Raw genomic sequence first — 22,259 nt, forward strand, 5'->3', positions numbered from 1 at the left:
ACTTGTATGTTGTTGCATTCAGATTTCAGTCTCCCACCCAAGGAAGCTGCTTAACATAAGCCTAGAGAGTCCCCCCTAGACGATCGCTCATCAGTGCTGTGCCAGGGAAAGGGCAGGAGGGGTGACTGTGCCCCAAAGATGCCTGCAAGCTGCCCTAGTTTGTGGGCGATCTCTTAAATAGGCATCTTCCTGAGGGGCACCCCAGCAACGCTCTCACAAACCCCGTCCCTGAAGCGTTTCCATTTAACATACTACTGCAACACTGTACCCTCCGGCTGGGGGGTTATGAATGGGTGCAGCGGAAGCACCGCCCACCCCGGACGTGACGCTCAGCCAATGGGGGAGCGGGCTGCGTGGATGGATGAGGTCAGCGCTGTGGTGTCGGGGAATGGAATGTGTAAGTGTAACATTCAGAACCGGGTAACGTTCGGAGATCGAACTCTGCGATCGGCGACGTTCGAACAGGGGCAGGCAGCCTCCTCTGTGCTTCGGCAGCTCGCACCTCATTGACTGACTGGGGGGCGGGGGCAAAGAGGAGGAGGAAGAAGGAGGAGGATCTTCGCTGCTTCGGCTGGTTCCATCCCGGGGGCCATTCACAGAGATCGCGGAGAGAGGGGTAAACAGCACCCGAGTCTAGGAGCTCCTCTGCAGAAAAGAATAAAGAGAAATGCAGGGATTTGTAAGGTTACGGCGCTCAAGCTGGAAGATGTGATCATGATAGCTGTGTGAACCGGCGCTGGCTGTGAGCTGCTGCTGCCGACTTGCTCTGGAACCGGGGGGCTTGGTTATTGCGGGAGTGTTTTGGATGAGTTGAAGTTGCTGCTGTACCTTGATCGTTTGCAACGCTTAGAGAGAGAGAGAGAGAGGGGGGGGGAGGGGAAACACACTCAGTCTTGCAACTGATTGAGAGGTGAAGGGAACTGGGTTTGGTGCTTAGTTCATTTGTGTTTGTATGTGTGTGCATGCAAGAGAATTCCTAGCCCTTTGCCCTGCAAACTCGTGCTGGGCGTGAATTATTCGCCTTCGCTGTTTCTCTCTCTCTCTCTCTCTCTCTATTGTGCGACCCAAAGATGAAAGACAGAAGGGGAGAAAGTTAAAGAAATCGCCCACATGCGCTGCATCAGTCCAAGGCTTTGGGAAAGGAATAAAGAGAAGGTGGTAGAAGAGAGTTTGAAGTCTTTGCAGGCGGGAAGATGGCGGACTGGAGCTGAAAGTGTTGATTGGCAAACTTGGGTGATCCTTGTGTTTATTTACAATCATCTTGACCCAGATAGGACACATGCAGGCCAAAAAACGCTATTTCATCCTGCTCTCAGCTGGCACTTGTCTCGTCCTTTTGTTTTACTTCGGAGGCTTGCAGTTCAGGGCAGCGAGAAACCAAAGCAGGAGAGAGGAGCACAGTAGCAGGAATGGCTTGCACCACACCAGCCCGGATCATTATTGGCCCCGATTCCCGGACGCTTTGCGCCCCTTCATTCCTTGGGATCAGTTGGAAAACGAGGATTACAATGTGCACATTTCCCCTAGGCAGAAGAGAGACGCCAACTCCAGCGTCTACAAAGGCAAGAAGTGCCGCATGGAGTCCTGCTTCGATTTCACCCTTTGCAAGAAAAACGGCTTCAAAGTCTACGTGTACCCGCAGCAGAAAGGGGAGAAGATCGCCGAAAGTTACCAAAACATTCTAGCAGCCATCGAGGGATCCAGGTTTTACACTTCCGATCCGAGCCAAGCTTGCCTGTTTGTCCTGAGCTTGGATACCTTAGACAGAGACCAGTTGTCACCCCAGTACGTGCACAACCTGCGATCGAAAGTGCAAAGCCTCCACTTGTGGAACAATGGTAGAAATCATTTAATTTTTAATTTATATTCCGGCACCTGGCCCGATTACACTGAAGACGTCGGGTTTGATATTGGCCAGGCGATGCTGGCTAAAGCTAGCATCAGTACTGAAAACTTCAGACCGAATTTCGATGTTTCTATTCCGCTCTTTTCTAAGGATCATCCTAGGACAGGAGGGGAGAAGGGATTTCTAAGGTTTAACACCATCCCTCCTCTCAGGAAGTACATGTTGGTATTCAAGGGGAAAAGGTACCTGACAGGGATAGGGTCAGACACCAGGAATGCCTTATATCACGTCCATAACGGGGAGGATGTTGTCCTCTTGACCACCTGCAAGCATGGCAAAGACTGGCAAAAGCACAAGGATTCGCGTTGCGATAGAGACAACACCGAATATGAAAAGTAAGTGACCAGTTCCCCTTTTGTGTTTGCGTGTCTAAGGTTAGGCCAGCTTTTTCTGGCCTCTCGTGTTCTAGGCAGCTGTCAGCTATATGCATTTTTAAATGTGCTACATACTTTCAGGCCAAAGGAAAGCCATGATTTTTCTTTTCCTGCCCTGAAATTCTTTCCAGCTGTTAGTAAGTTACTTAGATATAGGGGCAGTAGAGGGGTGGAAGCACCTCATTGTGGAAAATATTTACAATGGAATGCAAAGTCCTATAGGTTCTCCTGGGTTTAGCTAGACCAGGAGCTGATGACCTGTATGCTCGCTCATTGGCTTTGCAACAGAAATGCTGCTCAAGGCTACTCTGGTATCTGGCTCCACCATTCATTCATCATTTTGTCTCTTCAGGTCAAACATCCTCTTCCTTCCCAGCCCTGAAGTTAACCACCTAGGACAAAGCTCGAAGAGAGCTGATGACTTGTGGAGAGTGTGTGTGTGTTTGTGTGTGTGTGTGTGTGCACCCAGTCTTGTCTTTCTCAAGTCCAATGACAGGACTGAGTCTGTGATCTGTGGAGGGGGGTGTAGTAAGGTAGCTCACAATCTTATTTCTCTTGCATCAGACAGCTACAAATGGGTAAAGGAGGAAAACCCCATTGATTCTAAAGTCCCTTGGTATTTTTTCCCATCTTGATAACTCTTTCTAGTGGTTAGGAATATTTTCTGTATACTCTGTGTAACACCTTGATTACTTTTCTTCTTTTGGTGCTTTGCATACTGCTGCTGTGGGCAAGTTTAAGCAGGTGGTTTAGGTGGGTACTGTGTTACTGTTCTCCCCAAATATCCCTTGCAATTATGTAACTTGTATATGTAGCTGCTGAAAAATCACTGTACAGGAATGACCTCTGTAGAATGGCAATACTAACTAGTCAATTTGAAACTGTTAATTTAAATGCTGATCACTGCTGTGTGTGCTCCAGAGCAAATATTCCCATGCAAAAACTGCATAGTCTGTTTCCATGTAACAAAAGTTTTTAAAAAACAGAGCATCTTTATATTGCTGAGTTAGTACAATCTAGAGCTGCATCAGGAACTGCTAAAGGCTGGAAGAGTTTGCAATGGATTGTGAAATATTGTGTAGAAGAAAAATAATCCTGGAAGAAGGTAATGAGAAAGTTACAATGATGTTAATGCTGACCAAAATTTCCAACTGGCTGCCAATTTCTCTTGCAGCCATTAGTCACAAAGTTTGAAATAAATTAATTAGCTAATGCTGAAACCCAGGAAAGCTCTGTGCTTTCTTTGATATGAATGTCATCCACTTACTGCTTATTTTAGAGCCACCTGAAGCTTCACAAATACTTATTGGCTTTTTATTTTGTTCACTTTCTGAGCATAGAAAATTGATACATTTTTAGTATGAATAACTTACTGGTGTAAATCCAGATTGTGTAGCTCAAATCAAAGTGTTTACACATTTGACTCATGAACTGGGATTTCCTTTAAATTGTGGATAGTAACTGATGTCTTGTTCATAAGACATTGAGTGAGAGAGAGAGTAAATGCCTATAGCCTTCAGAGATTTCTGGCATATGCTTGTTTAATCTGAGAGAGTCTACACTTTTCATGTCTTTTAGCCACCTTGCTGAATTCTGCAGAATTCACAATGGTTTCAAGTTTTACTAGATTCTTTAAACACAAAAAAATACCAGTCAAAGGTTTGACTATTGGGAACTTGAATTACGTGGGAACCTGAGTTTGTGTTATTTACAGTGTCTATGCAGGTCAATTTCATTAAGGAGTGTACAACACACACCTTATAGTACACATTAACATTAATAAAAACTACACCTGATGTGTAGTCTTTCATATCTAAGAAGTATAGGGATCCCTGCTAGTCCACTTCAGTGGAAAGTGCAACTCTGTCTGGGGTCGTGTGCAGTAACTGTTTAACATTGCACAGAAATGCTACGCAATAATTTAAGACAAGATGTGGAGATAATCATAGTTATTTAAGATTGCAGGAGGAAATTTACAAAAAGAAAAGGAGTACTTGTGGCACCTTAGAGACTAACAAATTTATTTGAGCATAAGCTTTCGTGAGCTACAGCTCACTTCATCGGATGCATTCAGAGGAAATTTAGGTCGGCTGAATTTAGTTGTTGAATTGGAATTGTGGTCAGGATACTGGGGCTAATACCCCAGTGAATTACCATAAATGGTTAAGGCCTTTTAACTTTATATCTTATCTGCAAGACCTGCAAGAGCATATTGCTGTCCCTTAGTACAATGCTGAAGCATTGATTCAGTACTGATTTATGGCAAAGTGTGCCACCTACTGAATACCACTTCCTGTAGCATCCTGAGTTTTGCTTTTCTCCCATTCAAATACTGATCATAGCTGACTCTGTTCAGTGTATGAAATCTGACAAGGTCACATCCTTAAGCAATTATGAGTACAGGCAGTCAGTAGTATTTCTTACATGTGAATATATAACATATGTATATGTAAATGTTGTAACAGGTAGTTCTCTATTAGCTGTAACTGAAACTGCACCTGAGAAAGATAACATTGCACAAGGCTATGCCAGTTAAAGAAGAATTTGTTATAATGATTTTAAAACTAGGCCTACGCTAGATCTAAATTCATATTCACATGACTCGCAGGTCAGACTGAGCTGCTTTTGTTCTGCAATTTTTGGATTGGATTAAGCAACATGTCCTCATGGTTTTAAAATGATGTGCATTCTCCAAGAATTGTGTATTAGAAACGGATTAGCTTGTCCGTGAGGAGTTGGCCAAGTCAAATATTTCATTCTCTGTGTCAGCTTCTGTGCCACTCTTTTTTAATTTGCTGTGGCATTTATACTGTCTTGTTTCTGTGCTCATATTTATCACATGATCCCCATCATATAGTGCACTGCCCAGAAGTATTGATCCATGCAAGGTGCATCATGAATGATTTGAGATTGGCTGTAATCTTTGTAAGGAGAATCTTTGTCAAGCCAGCTAAACTAGATGATTGGACTTAAAATCTCGATGATGTCATATCAACAGAGTAAGGTTATGATTTACATTTATTTCCAGTGTAAAATGTCACTTTGTAGAAAAGGTAATATTGATATTACTTGCAATGAAATTATTCCTGGAGCAAAATGTTTAGTGCCCGGTAAAAGCAAGATCTACATCTCTACAGAATAGAGCTTCTCTCTTTTCTCCCTCTACCCTTTCCTCCAAGAAATGAGAAAAATCAACTGATGATTTCTCTGTTTATGTAAAGTGGAAAGTGCACCTTATTCCTTTGAGAAGGGGGACATATTTGGCTCAGTCTTCATAAATTCTATTAAGAGAGCCATCTGTATGTGAGAGCTAATTAATTTTCATCAAAGTTGTGCATCTCGGCAGATAAAGCTGATGCAGGCTCAAATGAATTGCATTATCGTGATTAGACTATTGCAAACAGGGTTTTTAAAAATACTTTCGGTATTCTTTCCCTGAATCTCTTCATTAGGGTTGACTTCTATAGCCTATCATTAGAACCATTCTTTTTTTTTTTTTTAAATTCCTTTTCAATATGATTTGTTTTTTAATTTTAGCTTGATAATTTCCACTTTTGGAAATGGTTAGGTGCATACATTGAAGGAAACAGGTGCCATGTTTATTGAAGGTTAAAGAGAGGCCATTTAAAGGTGGACTAAACACTATCTTTTAACAAAAGCAAAATTCATGGGTAGGTTTAATTAATGTCAAGTTACTTTTTGGAAGGTAATATTACAGATTACCATTGATGTGGTCAGAAAGGTAACAGAGGATACAAATGTAAGCTATATGTCTGTCCTCATGTAGCCAGAAGCTTTCAAGACATTTTCCAGAAACTGAAATCTTTCTAAGGTGGAAGATAGCAATGTATGTAACCCAACCTATCTATGCCTTTTTGACTCTAGATAGCCCTGACCTAACATCTTTCAGAAAATGGAGAAAGTGATGTGATGGGAGTCTCATGTTTAGCACCTGATCCAAAGGTGACTGAAGTCAATAGAAGGCTTTTCACTGACTTCATTGGACTTTGGATCAGGCCCTTCATCTTCCACCAATGGTAAAAAGTATTAGATCCTCCTATGTGGAATCAGTGATGGAAACTTCAACAGTGGAAAAATCCATAGATTAGCTATGAGACAGAATACATGTAGAGCGATTTTGGATCTTGTAGCCTCTATGAACTGATCAGAGCATAAGCAAAGGGAGACATTATTCAAACCTTCGCCTGCTATACCTGTCAATCAGCCAACACCCAAATACAGGCTATATTGTGTGGCCAAAACCCAAAATAAGGGACACAGAGAAATGTTTCATGCAGGGAACAGAAAGTGATGTAGGATCAGTTCCACCAAATTGGTGTGGAATGTAGACTACTTTGAGCCTGAAATGAGGGACATTTTAGAGGCCTGTAAACACTCAGCCGAGCACTCTCCTTATCAATACATGGGATATAGGCTCAACAGACTAGATAGCTAAAATCTAACTAGATTTCTGTATATGCACCTATAAGTATGTGGCATCTCTCTAGATAGCACCAACCTACTGCATGTTTAGGATAGCTGAATGTATCTATACAAATTTCCATTCATTTTTAGTATACAATATGTAATTTACAGATAGATGTATATTATGCTGAAAGAACCATTGTCAAATCCCTGCTGGAACTCCTAAACATTTTTATGGTTATGTACGTGAAGGTTATAATGAAGCATAATAAAGAACAAAATGGGAAAAAATGAAATGTTTAACTCATTACCATCTTTTCTTACCTGCCAAGAATGGAGTCTGGGGTTCTGCGTGTCCTCTGTTAGAATTAGCAGTACAAACCCCTAAGTCCTTTTCTGAACTCCTGTCTTGTTACGCAATTGCGATATCTTTATCTCTCACAAGGGAGACACAAAACTGTAAAGTTGGATCTTGGCAGGCAAATAGAGGAGCTGAGCTTCAAATATGTTGTATTAAATTGTCAACATATCTGTCCCCTTTAAGTCTCTGCATAAATTCTGTTACTGATTTGGCATCTTGTAAATAAGATTTGTTTTTAAAAGTTTTTTCAGTTCACCCTTTAAGCTGCTATTTAGGAATGAGTAAGAAATCCTCTAGTTCCGTGTAGATACTTATGAAAGGCTGAGTGGTCATGTGGGGCCAAATTCTGTTCCTGTTTGAAGCCACTGACCTCAATAGGACCAGAGTTGGCCTATAGATTTGATTAACCAGTAGGCTGCTTCTCCAAACTGTGGATTTGGAGAAGTTCAAGAGCCACTGAAGGATCCTGGGCATTTTCTCGGAGCATCACAGCTGCTCAGCTGCTATCCCCATCAAACTGCTGTCCTATCAACTTCCAGTTACCTGATCTTCATACTGCTGATTGAAAATGCTTTTCTTTAAAATGCAGCATATAGGTGGGTGTTGGCATTTACCAGGTTTCCCACAAAACGGAGACATTTGAAGATGTTGTTTTAATACACTCTTTCTTCTGTGTTATGTTTGTGCTGAAAATGGTGCATGTAGAAATGTACATGTAGAATTGGGGCCAGACTGTCTCCCTCTGAGGCCTCCTCCCAGGACACCAGGGCCTCTTCTGCCAGGTGGGAAAACGAAACTTCCAGCTGGAGTCAGTCCCTGGGATCACAGGTAGGCGCTGGGAGCTGAGGTGACAGTTGCAGCAATGGCACCTTCTGAACTTTCAGACAATGGTGATGCCGTGAAACTCTTTCCTTATATTTTGGTTCTGGATGCTTATTTCTCACGGCTGTTCGGTTGTTTGCCTCTACACCTGCTTCACAGTCCACCTCCCCATCCCTTCTGTCCTTTCCTTCATGCGACCCTCAATATTGCCTCTCCCTTTCTTGTTCCTATTAACCATTCCCCCTTATACACACCCATCCCATCCCTTACTATAGCTATTTTTTTAAGAACAAGGAAAACAAGAAAAACATAAAATTAATGCTCTTCACCTTGATTGCTTGGCTTGTATTGTTCTTCCTTCTTCCCTGCCCATACTTTAGAGGTCTCATTTATGTATATAGTGAGCTCCTTGGGGCAGGCTACTGATCCTGACTGGTCCTGGCATACTACTACTACTAATAAGCATTCACAGTTTAATCTTGTGTTAGGAGACAGGAAATCTCTGGATTCTCTGAAAAAAGAAAAGGAGGACTTGTGGCACCTTAGAGACTAACAAATTTATTTGAGCATAAGCTTTCGTGAACTACAGCTCACTTCATCGGATGCATGTAGTGGAAAATACAGTGGGGAGATTTTATATACACAGAACATGAAACAATGGGTGTTACCATACAGACTGTAACAAGAGAGATCAGGTAAGGTGAGCTATTACCAGCAGGGTGGAGAGGGGGTACCTTTTGTAGTGGTAATCAAGGTGGGCCATCTCCAGCAGTTGACAAGAACTTGTGAGGAACAGTGAGGGGCGGTGTGGTCTGGATGAAAGCTGGAGGCATGTAGGTAAGCATAGCACATGCCTCCAACTTTCATCCAGACCACACCACATGATCCATTGTCTACAGCCAAGCTCTACGGTACAACCGCATTTGCTCCAACCCCTCAGACAGAGACAAACACCTACAAGAACTCTATCAAGCATTCTTACAACTACAATACCCACCTGTTGAAGTGAAGAAAAAGATGGACAGAGCCAGAAGAGTACCCAGAAGTTACCTACTACAGGACACGCCCAACAAAGAAAATAACAGAACGCCACTAGCCATCACCTTCAGCCCCCAACTAAAACCTCTCCAACGCATCATCAAAGATCTACAACCTATCTTGAAGGACGACCCATCACTCTCACAGATCTTGGGAGACAGGCCAGTCCTTGTCTACAGACAGTCCCCCAACCTGAAGCAAATATCACAAGCAACCACGCATCACACAACAAAAACACTAACCCAGGAACCTATCCTTGCAACAAAGCCCGTTGCCAACTGTGTCCACATATCTATCCGGGGATACCATCATAGGGCCTAATCACATCAGCCACACTATCAGAGGCTCATTCACCTGCACATCTACCAATGTGATATATGCCATCATGTGCCAGCAATGCCCCTCTGCCATGTACATTGGCCAAACCAGACAGTCTGCATAAAAGAATAAATGGACACAAATCAGATGTCAAGAATTTGAACATTCCAAAACCAGTCGGAGAACACTTCAATCTCTCTGGTGACTCGATTACAGACCTAAAAGTGGCAATTCTTCAACAGAAAAACTTCAAAAACAGACTCCAATGAGAGACTGCTGAATTGGAATTAATTTGCAAACTGGATACAATTAACTTAGGCTTGAATAGAGACTGGGAGTGGATGTGTCATTTACACAAAGTAAAACTATTCCCCCTGCCCCGTTCCTCAGACATTCTTGTCATCTGCTGGAAATGGCCCACCTTGCTTACCACTACAAAAAGTGTCTCTCTCCCCTTTCTTCCCCCCACCCCCCCGCTCTCCTGCTGGAAATAGCTCACCTTACCTGATCACTCTTGTTACAGTCTGTATGGTAACACCCATTGTTTCATGTACTCTGTGTATATAAAATCTCCCCACTGTATTTTCCACTGAATGCATCCGATGAAGTGAGCTGTAGCTCACAAAAGCTTATGCTCAAATAAATTGGTGAGTCTCTACGGTGCCACAAGTACTCCTTTTCTTTTTGCGGATACAGACGAACACGGCTGCTACTCTGAAACCTGTCATTATGGAAGGCACTGCATTCTCTGATTATTTCTTCCTAGGGAGGGGAGATTTTATACATGCATTCCATTTGTAGCCATTAACAGACATGGGAGGCCTTTTCTGAAAAAGATTCCATGTGTGAATGGGTGTATACATACATATTACCATCATGCTTCAGGCCTGAAACCAAACTCTTAACTACCTGGGTTAGGAGGAAACTTTCCCTGTGTGAAGGTTATCCCCTAGTCATCTGCTGGAAGGTTTCTTGCCCCTTCCTCGAAAGTATCTAGTAGCAACCACTGGCTGTCACAAGGTAGTTAACTAGAAGGGGGACCATCAGTCTGATTAAGTATGGCTGCTCCTGTGTAGGTAAATCATTCTGAACCCCAGTGTGAGGTTACTCCTACATTCCATGGTTAGGATAATTAAGCATCTGTGTCAGATATTTGTAGTTAATGTTTTAAAAACACCACCCACTCTCCAACCCTCTCCCCTCACCATTCATTTTGTTTTAAAGGAAAATACTTTGCATAGCAAGAGAATGAAAGACTTATTTACTCAAAGGCTGGGTGTGGAGAGGACTGGCTGTTAATATGATGATTTCTGGAGCATTAACTGTATTCACTGTCGCCTCTTCTTTCTGTCTACAAAGTTTCTCTCTGAATATCCAAGGAGTTTTGTGGTCATTGATAAACAAACCATTCTGTTAACCAGAGAAATTAATCAATAGGCACCCAAGCAAGTATTTAGAGACTTTAAAAAAAAAGTTAAATAGCATGCTCTGTACCATTAAGATGACTGATTTCTCTTCCACAGGACTTGGCTATATTTAAATGTGATGATGCAATACGTGTGTGTCTGTTGCATATCCTATGCAGATTACATTAGCACTGAAGAATGCATGAGTATAACTTTAGGTTATATTTAAGGTTCCACAGCTTTCCACATTAGCAAATACTTTAGGATATTTTCATTTTAAAACAAAACCCTGTTATAGTTTACACTGTATTCTGTAGTCTTTCTTTCTCCTCACCCCTTCATCTTGCTGGCTGGGATGAAAACACTTATTTAATATTTGTCTTTGTTTTTTATTGTTGTCTAATGGGTTTTTAAAAACGTCAGTATTCATTTTATTTTAATGTGGGGCTGTAGATTTATACAAAACTTATAAAGCACTTATGGTAACAGTCTCTTCCCTGAAAGCCTTATAATCTAACTTAGATGCCATATTATATGGGCAATAAATTTAGGTGTCAATATCCGAGAAGAGGAGATCCATATGTTGAAAAGTCATGAAAGAAACTGGCTTTAAGGAGGGGTTTGAAGGACATAGCGAAAAAGGGAGCAATATTTGAATGTGTATGGCCCTGATTCAGGAAAGTACGTGTCTCACTGCTTTTCTCGACAGGAGCCTATATGTGTGTTCTCAGTAAGCAGACTTTTTTTGATTGAGATCTGAATTTTGGTTAGTGTGGTTTTGCTGAACAACAAAACATATTATTAAAAGCAGCCAAAGAAGCCTAGAATGGTACAATAACAGAAGGAAGGTGGCACGTCTTTCTTCGTCCATTTTAAATGTAGTGTATTCGCCACTTATCTCTCCCAATGTGTCTTGTTTGGATACTTTTAAATATTAACATTGGCTGTCAGGTTTCGATCAAAGTTTCTTTTGCTCTGGTGTTGTAATGAGATACCTCTTTAACTCCCTAATCGTGTCCTTTCCAAAGAGTCATGGGATGGATCTAGTGTGGCTTTTTGAGCTGTGTTAACTTGTACAGTGGAGGCTTTAATGTTGGATTCATCATGCTCCCTTTTCATATTAAAGTACATTAGATTTTTTCCAGCTTCCCTCCATACTGCACTGCATTGGTAATGCTGTCACATGGTATGTCATGAGTTTCCAACTTATTCCTTCCATATCACTGTGGTCCAAAGGATAAGAGTCAGCAGACCTGATTTGGGATTCTGTTCCCAGCTTTGTCATTCACCTGCTGCGTGACCTTGAATGAGTTGCTTCGCAACACTGTGGCTTAGTTTGCAAGTCTTCAAAATAGTGGAGAATGCCACTTGCTTTCCTTTTTAAAACACTTTGAGATCTGTAAAGTGCTACCTCAGGGTCAAGTCTTAATTATTGCATCAACTGTGTCAACGAATATTTAATGAAGCAAGGATAGATAATTGATGTTTTATTCAGCTTCTAGTAACTGATGTTCTCCAAACTTAGATTCCCTTGCTTGCTTCATCTGTGACAGAGTTGTCTTGGGTCACGGTGTTGGAAGGGATGACTTTGTTGCTTTTAAGTATATACAATTTTTAATTCACCCCACATAACTCAAACTGTACCAGATGTTCATAGAATCATAGAATATCAGGGTTGGAAGGGACCTCAGGAGGTCATCTAATCCAACCCCCTGCTCAAAGCAGGACCAATCCCCAGCTAAATCATTGTCACATTTGCAGCTGCTATCGGCATCTCCATAACTGGTAAATGTTCCGTGTGACCTTGCAATGCCATTAATAAATTCAGTAAAGCTGTTCTTCTTTAAGTTAACTTTTTTTCCCCATGACAATTTCTAGTCCAGAAACACACGAAAGCTAAAAGCCGGTTCCTAAGTGAATTTCCTGTTTGTTCACTTTTTTCTCTAATATACTTTTTGTGTGTCTGAATGAAACAGAATTAGGGCTAATTTAGTTGATTGGCTCAAAAACAAAAGTATTCAGTGCTAAGAATGGGAAATGAGAAGGCCTCTTTGTAATGTTATTTCTTTGCATAATTGTAATAGACTGTAATTATATACTTGAGGTTTTTTGAAAACATTGGATTTGCTGTAAACATAGTCACATGATATGTGTTATTGTTCACTTTCACCAATTTAAGCCCAATCTTAGTTCTGGGGATGTGTGCCTCAGCACCTATGATACCATTTATTATAATAACATTTCCTTCTCCCACAGCAGGACATGTTACATTAAACTGAATCTTCACTTCCTTTGGGGGGTCCCGGTTTGTTATTAATCAGTTATTTGGGGCTGTAAAAAAGGTACATGATACTCTACAGATGTAGAATAAGATGCCACCCAAAGCTTACAATCTTAGATAGCAGTTCAGGGAAAGGAGGGCGTGTTAGAGAGAACAAAGTGGGAAAGGTTCCCGGAAGGAGGGAGAAGATGGAATGTCTTGTGTTAATAGGAGAAAGGAGGAGGAAAGCTTGAGTGAAAGTGTGAGGCTGGGAGGGGTTGGTGAAAGGAGGACCGGGAGGAAATTAGGGAGTGAGCAGAGCTCGGGAGAGCAGAAATGAGCCGCGGGTTGGGCTGAGATTGTGTTGAGCCTTGAAGGATCCTTGCAGGATCTTATGGCACCTTAGAGACTAACCAATTTATTGAAGCATAAGCTTTCGCGAGCTACAGCTCACTTCAGCAGAGTGTAGCTCACGAAAGCTTATGCTCAAATAAATTGGTTAGTCTCTAAGGTGCCACAAGTCCTCCTTTTCTTTTTGCAAATACAGACTAACACGGCTGTTACTCTGAAACTTGCAGGATCTTAGATTTGTTGTGGGCTGGCTGGGAAACACGTGGAGGAATTTGAAGGGGAGGTGTTGTTGCTTTCCTCGATAAGTTTGGATGCTCCCTTGTTAAGGGGAGTCGCATGCACCGGTGGAACAACCCTCTCCCCTACAGATTTGTGTGTGTAGGTGTTTGAGCTGCACCTCCTGCAGGATACAGCTCATGTTCTCTGTAAATGAAAAAGGGGGTCGACTGTGTGTGAACAGACTCGGTTATCTGTAGGTGTAGCTCAGGCCTTGTTTAGTGGCTATCTTGCAGTGTGTGGTGCAGATTGCAAGGGTGGAAGTGGTGTTAGGGTCTCAGCAATCTGTCCTCCCTCCGCAGTGCCATGCCCACTCTCCTCTCCACTGCTGGGAGGCAGGGGGTTCTCACTCCTGGAGTGCTCTTCATTTTATGTCTTAGCTCCTGGGTGGGGCAAGTGCTTGTGCTCCTACCCTCCTACCCATTTGGGATAGCAGCTCCCTTTTCTCAGCCCTTCAAAGGAAGGGTTACCCGTGATGCTTTGTCTTCCTATGCAGCTCCTCCATAAACACCTCCACCCCTTTTGCAGCAGATGGAAGTGGGTCTGAATGGGTGTCTTCATCTGCTCTGGCCACCAGATTAACTTGCTACATTCCCCCATGGCACTGGAGTGCGCAGGTGGCAGGTAGACCTGCCTTTGGTCTAGCTGAGTGAGCAGAGCACAAACGAGCACAGAACATACTGCCACCATTGCGTACGGGCTTCATACGGGAGCAAGTACTGGTAGCAGTACTCTGTAATTTAGTTTGCTTGGCCCATTTTGAGTCCTTGGGGTATCAGTTTGTGTCTCTTTCTCGCATTCATGTAGCTACGTAACCCGTTTGGTTGGAGGCATTGATTCTTTTCAGAGGAGCTTCAACTCTTCTGATCTTTGCACCTGCAAATAATTGCAGGCACATTTTGTACCAGTACCTGATTTACAGGTGCAATTGGGTAGTTTAATGTTGAACTGCTCTGAAGTGTGCTATTGCATCCACTATTGTCTGCAGGTGCGGAATCAGAGGCTGCTTCTGGAAATCAAGCCTGTTATCTGGAGATGAAGGGAAGGACAATTCTTGGTTTATAGTGTCTGGGTTTATATTTCGAAAGGCTTGGTTTGGGTTTCTCTGCACAGACACTCGATGAGCTATTTCCGGAAGATAAACATATAAATGTTTTATCTCCTTGATTTGCCATTGACCATTGTGCTGGGTGCCAGCAGATGGAATTTTTAAAATTAAATATAATTTATCTAATCCAAACTGGAAATATAATAATAAGGCTTATTTTGTGTAATATGACTTCCTTTTTTAAGTACTTCTGAAAAGTAACTTTTTCCCCTTTGAGGGCTGTTAAAAACAAAATCAAACCCCAAGCCACATTTTAGTAAAAATAAGGCATCTCACAAGAAAACTGCATCTGAGATGCAAGAATTGCAGTAAAGCTGAAAATTAATAATCAGTGAGTTGGTTATGCAAGACGCTGAACTCGTTATGAGTTTGAGGAAATCTGTATATAACTTATTAAACATCAAATTGTTCTAGCCTCAACAATAGAAATGTTTAAGCCCTCAGATTAGAAGTTTTAAAAGTGCTTAATCCGCAGTTTTTGGCCCCAGTCCGACAAAGGTATTCCGTGGATAAAGTTCTGCACATGCAAGATCTGGGCCTAAAATTAAGTGCAGATTAACTACTTTAATGTCTGATCAGATGGATTTAAACATTTCAGCTGGCAGTGATTTTATTCTTAAAGGTTTCTTCTAATGTAAAAACTTCAGGTAAGTACAAGTATACCTAAAATAACTAAAACGAAAACTAAAACCTTTTCCCACCCCCTTTTTATTTTAACATCTGGAAGGTAAGCATACTACTTTAATTATAATGGAATAAAATATCAAGTGAGTGATCACATCAGGCATGGACACTTACCAAATCACAGTGAGATAACTGTGAATAACTCTCTAGTTTCAACAATTTGCATGGCCATTAACAATTGATGGATTTCCCTTAGAACCAAATTATCTATGGCAGCAGGACCTAGTCCTGTGTACCATTTCAGCATATTAACTACCAGAGAAATTCCCAAAAGTAGTGGTAATAAAATTATAACAGCAAGGTAAGTGTTATAGATAGGAATTTTAAGCCAACTTTTTGGAAGACAGGGAACTATTTCAAGCAATCAAATACCTTATTTCTGTCCCCTGCTCTTCCTTTAAATACAATATTGCAGTTCTGTATCTCTTAGTGCAAGCCCATTGTTAACTTCCTGCCTGCCTTGTTCTTAGACTCAAATATTGTTTTGGAAATACAGAGGAGTTATAAAAGGTGCTTTTAAAATATATTTTTATTATATTGTATTTTATTTTTGAACCTGACACAAATCTCAAGTAGCTTTTACATGTTGTCAGTATATGATAAATCATATATGCATTACTAAATTGGGCAGTCATTGATTGCTAGACGTAAAGCAAAGATATGTGTGTGTCAAGATGTGTTTTCTTTCTGGAGAACATGCCATCATTTTAATAAATGTCCTTGTAGTCCCTGCTTCTCTCCCCCTCTCACTTCCCTCCCAACCAGTTCCTCTTGGTAATTTCTTTTGCTGCCTCCGGAATATCAAAATTCTCCAAATCCTCCTGTCAGTCAGGGTGACTTGTTCAGCCATGAACTCTCAACTATGTTTGTCCGGCTGCTGTTGTGGCAAGAATAAAGTGATTAAATGAGGTGGTGGAGTGGGAAGGGAGAATAATCAAAGCATGAGAGTTGTTAGGGCTCTGTGAAGTTACATGGATGACACTTCAAAGATCATGGGTGCAAGGCTCCCAAGCATGTTTTCCTGTAGATTATTCCCTGCCCAAAATAAATGCAAAAATACCATAGTAACTGGTTTCAGAGTAACAGCCGTGTTAGTCTGTATTCGCAAAAAGAAAAGGAGTACTTGTGGCACCTTAGAGACTAACCAATTTATTTGAGCATAAGCTTTCGTGAGCTAAAGTGAGCTGTAGCTCACGAAAGCTTATGCTCAAATTGGTTAGTCTCTAAGATGCCACAAGTACTCCTTTTCTTTTTTCATAGTAACTGGATAATTTACACACACAAACAATGTGATCACTTTTCTACCACTGTCCCCCTAATAGTAATGGCAGAGTAGTTTAGTAAGGTCTACTCTTCATTATTATTATTTTATTATTTATTTTATTTTTATTTATTATTCATTATTCTTTATTTACAAAATGTACTTTTGTAGATGCTCTGGTATGTTGCAAAGTTATATACATAATTAAAGCTGAGCTACAATTGTTAACACAAATGATCAAGTACACTCTGGTGCTTTATCCTTGCTTTCCTGTTGGTTTATTCACTTGATCATATGCACATTGTTCACATATTACATGAGAAAAACACAATCATAAACCCGATCTGGTTTATCTTCTTAAATCTTAATCTTCTCCTTCACCCACATATGTGCAGAAGGACAGATAGTAAAGGTGAATAGGATGGTCCTATATGAACCAATACAAATGGGAAGGATTTGAGAGCTGTACTAAGAGCTAGAGAAGACATTCTCAGGGAGAGACTTCAAAGAGCAAGGTCTTATCTCTGAGAGCGTCCTGCCTTGGGCACAAATCAGACAGAATCTTGAGAAGCTAAGTAAAGAACCCAGCTGGTATTGGTTTTGTTGCTGAGACATATGATTAAAGATCCTGCTTCAATACCTTGCACCTCTGTTAAAGAACTTCACATACTATAATAATAATGCCTTGAAATATATCTGTCGGTTTATGAGTAGCCATTGCAGCTATGGAAGGCTGGGCTCACTGCTCCCATGCATCTTGGAATGGAGGAGCTTCTGCAAGTGCTGCAGCTTCCAGATCAACTTCAATGAACAATGACCATCTAGATTAAAGGAAGGGAAGCTGAAGTCCATGTTTGAGAAGAAAGGACCAACTTTCCTAATAACAAGGAGACGGTGAGAGCCTTTCTAGATCAAGGCTGCAACCTGCCATGAAGTGGAAGTAACATGATGTTTCCCACCTTCCGCCCTGACCCTTTAACTTGTATACTATACTTGTATAGTATATCCTTTTACTTGTATACTTATACTTCTATATCCTATATATATATACACTTATATACTTCTGCTTATATAGCCTTTTACTTGTATACTTATACGTGTATACTCCCACACCTTGCTTCTCTGTTGTCTGTCATCTCTATTGAGATTGTAAGCACCTTGTCAGTAGGGACCACCAATTCTTATTATGCGGTTTTATAGTGGTGCTCCAATCTTGACTGACGTCTCGAGATACTAGAGGGGTAAAAGTAAGAAATGAAGTAACTAATGCAGATAACTCTGTTTTGGTTAATGCAAAAGAACATTGTTGAACTTCAGTGAGCACAGACTTTTTTTTATTTTTTATTGTTTCCAGTTTTAGTGGATTGTGATTATTCCTTGTATCTAAAGGATTTATTTAATTTAGCCAAAATGTTTGTAACTTGGGCTATAATGAAATGATTGCAGGTGAGTTCTGCTGTGTCATGTGTCTGTCTAAAATTAGGGGGCTAGAAATTTTAAGACATTTGCTATTGGGTCTTTAATCCTGAATTGTTCTATTGGTGTGATTGTATATTATTATTATTATTTATTATTTTATTTGTTTATTATTTTATTCAGTTTAACTTAGTTTACTACGAGTAGTTTCACAGTCGATGCACTGATCAGTATAATGGCATTTTGTGTTCTTGTTACAGGCAAGGACTATAATTAATTAACTGACTGAATTACCGATGTATAGAATCTAGCATGTATTTGTAAACAAATTTCATTAAAAGTAAAATATGAAAGTCTTTAAAAATGAACAACAAAAGGATGTAGCCACTTCACTCTTCATTTACAGTTGCTCCATAACTGAAAGTGTGTGTGTGTGTGTGTGTAATACATAATTTTAAACACCCAAACTTCCCAGAAAAACTCTACTCTGAGATGAGATGCTGTATGCAAAATTTCAGGAAGATCCGCTCCTCTTTGGGGAAGGTAACATTAAACAAATACTAGATATGCTGTTGAAAACTGGATTTACAATGTGGAGTTAACATTAGCCTGAACTAAAGAGTCACTATTGGGTCTGCCAGAATCACATCTGAATGTGATTAAAATTAAAAAGGAAACCAGTATTGTAAATGGGAAATAGTTTTCCCGTAGTGCCTCCAGGCAAATCATCATTTATATCGGACTGCTGAAAAGTCAGATTTAATTTATTTTCTGGAGAAAATGTGTCAAATTTTTGCTTTTGTTATATTGGATTTGTTTGCCTCCATATGAAAAGGGCAGTGGTACTCTTCAAATTACAGATACATAGAGCCCTGCATGGATACAAACATGTGTATCTGCATCCGATCCGCAGATTTTTGGGGCTCTACAGATACAGGTCCCTCCTTTCAAATGAGGGGCCTCATCCTGCATGCCTTACTCATGTGAGCAAGGATTACTCCGGTGAGTAATTCAACTGATTCCAGTGAATAAATGGTTGAAGAATTAGACCCCTGCTTTGAAAGGTATCAGCACGTTAATTGTTTTTTTCAGAACACGTGTGATTCACTCCAGGCTAGCCAGAAATCACTTTGCACATCCGTTGCCTTTTCTCTAAGGTGGCAGCAGCTTATCCTACTTGTTCCATTTCAGCAGGTCGACTAATGTGGCTTAAGAGAGTCAGCTCTCACTTATTATGAGTGTGTTTCTGCGTTGGCCTTGGCATGCCATTTTAACACAGGTGGCATTAAATTCCCATTGATTTTTTCCCACCAGCTTTTTGATTTTTGGGAAGACTGGCATTAATTTTTCACAAAAATGAAATCTATAAATGACCTTGTGCAAGAGCACCCGCTCTGCGGATTCCAGCTCCTAAGTAATAGGCTTGTGAATGTTCCCCCTTGCAGTGCAGGCGCCAAGGGAGAGGGTATTCAGCAGTTACAGTTGGATATATTTGCTTCCTACCTGCTGGTTTCAAACAGTATTAATTTTTATGCCTTCATTGTGCATTGAGTTTAATTAAAAGCAGCGCTGCTCATAACAGTGCTGGTAGAGATTCCCCCCCCCCCGCCCCCCTAAAATGAATAAAACAAATAGGCATCTGGTATTTGTTTTGTATAACACAATGCTCATAAAATGAAGAGTAATAAAACATAATTATCTGTAAAGGCTTGGTTTATAAGCCTAAGAATGAGCTCGTTTCTACTTTGTTTTAATTCTACCCACAGGATAAAGGATCCCTTTGTACTTTTTTCCTTTTTTTTTTAACCCCTCTCCCAATTAGTGAAGAGTCCGTGATTAAAACATTTGAAACCATTCCTTTCATAAAATGATGGGTGGGTGCTTCTTATTTGTCTAAAATGAACCCTTTTAATTAGGGATGTAAATAACATGTAAAAACAATAGCCTTGTGACCAATTGAAATTCTATAGGTTACATGGTTAAACATTTAACAGGGGAACTATAGGTGTGGGGGTACTGCAGCACCCCCAGTTCTAGGCGGTGCTCCTCCCTGACAGCCCCACATTCAGGACTCCCTGCTGCTGGCCCCACACCATGGGTCCTGGCTGCTGGCCCATCCTTGGGGCTCTGCATGGGCCAGCAGCGGATATCCCCAGGTGCGGGGCCGGCAGCGGGGATCCCTGGGTGGAGTTTAATCGTTAACGGAAACCAATAAGCATTAAGCTTCTTGGTTAACAGATTAAACTTTTACATCCCTACTTTTAATGGGGCAGCCATAAGGGTGAGAGTAGGAGAAATAGTTGGTACCATCCTTTAACATTTCCCTCCATTTTTTGTTTTTGTTTTTATTTAAAGGATCCAGAATAGAAAGGGGGGAATCCTTAGTTTATAAGTATAAGGAACAAAGGCCAACATTTTCAGGCTTGGGTCCCTAAAGTTAGGCACTTCAGTAAAAGGGGTCTGATTATTTTTTCCAGAGTATGTGGGAGCCTGTAGTTGCCACTAACTTCAGTGTAAATCCAGCATACAGTCTGGATGTGGGTTTGGCACCACAGATTTGGTTCCAACCCTTGATGGAATTTTCTCAGCTGCTGAATTTGTTTGATTTTGGTCCTCACTGGAGCATTGTGGGCCTGATCCATAGCCCATTCAAGTCAATAGGAGACTTATCATTGACTTGAAGAAGCTTTCAATCAGGTTACACTGTGCTGTCCCTTAGATTTTATTTTTAAAGCAGACAACATTGATGGTTTGCTTTGCATTGCTGCAACCAGGCAAAATCCATTTATCAGTATCAAAAAGTAGCTGTGCCGTGGGGTTTTGCTACAGTTTCTGCAGCAGAGTCTGTGCCTGTAGGGGCTACATCTCTTCAGAATGTCTTCATTGCTTCCATCCAGCACCCTGTGTCAAGTGAAGATCACATCCTCCCATGGTTGTGTCCCCCTACTGCAAGATTAAAAAAGCTAGAGTTGGTAGCAATCACACAGTGTATTATTTCACTAATGACAGTTTTATGTGCTTCCAGGATGCTGCAGATCCTTGTATGTGATATCGACCCAATCCTTTGCATTAAAGTCCAGTTCTTTACTAGGAAGAGGTGGAACAAGAACACTTAATACAGCTAGATATTAAAGCTAGGTGTCCCAACGATTCATGTGAATTACAATGGCAAAGTATCAGAAAATTCCTTGCAGGGAATCAGTGTTGATGAAAAATTTGCACTACATGTCCTGTTTTTATTAATCACTAGTTTGAATAATAATGTTATTGAACTTGTTCACAAGAACTACAGGTTCAATCCTGTGGAGTGCTGGGCACCTTCAACTCAATGACACTTTGCACCTCACAGATTCAGGCCCTATTCTTGTTTGCACAATTAATTAAACTGATACAGAAGCCTCAATTCCTTTTTTGCCCCCTTGCATGAATTGTAACCTTCTCAAAGGCAGATCTGCCTTTGGTGCTGCTTCCTGTCTGCAAGGCAAGCTGTATAATTTTGAATATTGATTAACAGCTGCTTTTGTTCTTCTTCTAGGCTTGGAAACAATGGGGTTGAGGGCATGTAACAAATTGCTAAATGATACTCTGGCAGAGAGAATTCCCCTCTCGGAATCACTCTCCTAATGCAAGCGCCTTTGCAGAGAGGAAAATGCAGTAGAACAGCCACAGACAAAACAACAGAAGCTGTCCACTGCTGAGGCCAGACTGCACTTCCAGGACAAGGCATTCTTGCCTAGGTTGAAGGCAGTTCCTGTTCACGTTTATGGTCTAATCGGCTGCTGCTATGTCTCGAATGGTTTACTTGAAAGAAATATTCCTCTTCTCTTTTCCTCCCCCAGCTCCCTGGAAGATATTTGTGTAACGTGCAGGCTGCCAGCTTTAGTTCCTGACAGAATTGTTGTGGCTCTTCTGTGCCTTTAGTCAGCTGATTATCATCATCAGCAGATAGTGTGATGGAAGGTATCTTGCCTTGTTATGTGAGCTGTTTCAGTTCCCATGGCCAGGAGCCTTTGATCTATTGAGACAGGACCCCCCCCGCCCCCCGCCGCCCCCGCCCATCACCTGCAAAAATGGGGTTGAGTGCCGGACAGTGTGCTGGTTTGTAAATGTGTCTTCTTTCAGCATAGTCTCATGTCACATATAAACTAAATATGCTGTATATTTCAGAGATCATGGAACCCCGCAGCTCTCATTTAAAAGTCAAATGATCCAAGTTTTAAAGATGAATTCTCTTCTCACGCAGTTTATTGTTC

General features: G+C 41.1%; 1 protein-coding gene across 1 annotated transcript in view; it reads left to right on the forward strand.

Annotated features, from left to right (window-relative positions):
* The first annotated feature begins 344 nt into the window (after positions 1–344).
* Positions 345–22,259, forward strand: part of EXT1 (exostosin glycosyltransferase 1) — a 272,089-nt gene continuing 250,174 nt past the window's right edge. Inside the window, exon 1 of the mRNA XM_073330275.2 lies at positions 345–2,241. Within this exon, the coding sequence (XP_073186376.1) occupies positions 1,280–2,241 (962 nt within the window). The 5' untranslated portion in view covers positions 345–1,279. The remainder of the gene's footprint in view (positions 2,242–22,259) is intronic.

This window comes from Lepidochelys kempii, chromosome 2 (assembly GCF_965140285.1).
Source record: "Lepidochelys kempii isolate rLepKem1 chromosome 2, rLepKem1.hap1, whole genome shotgun sequence".
NCBI lineage: Eukaryota > Metazoa > Chordata > Testudines > Cheloniidae > Lepidochelys > Lepidochelys kempii.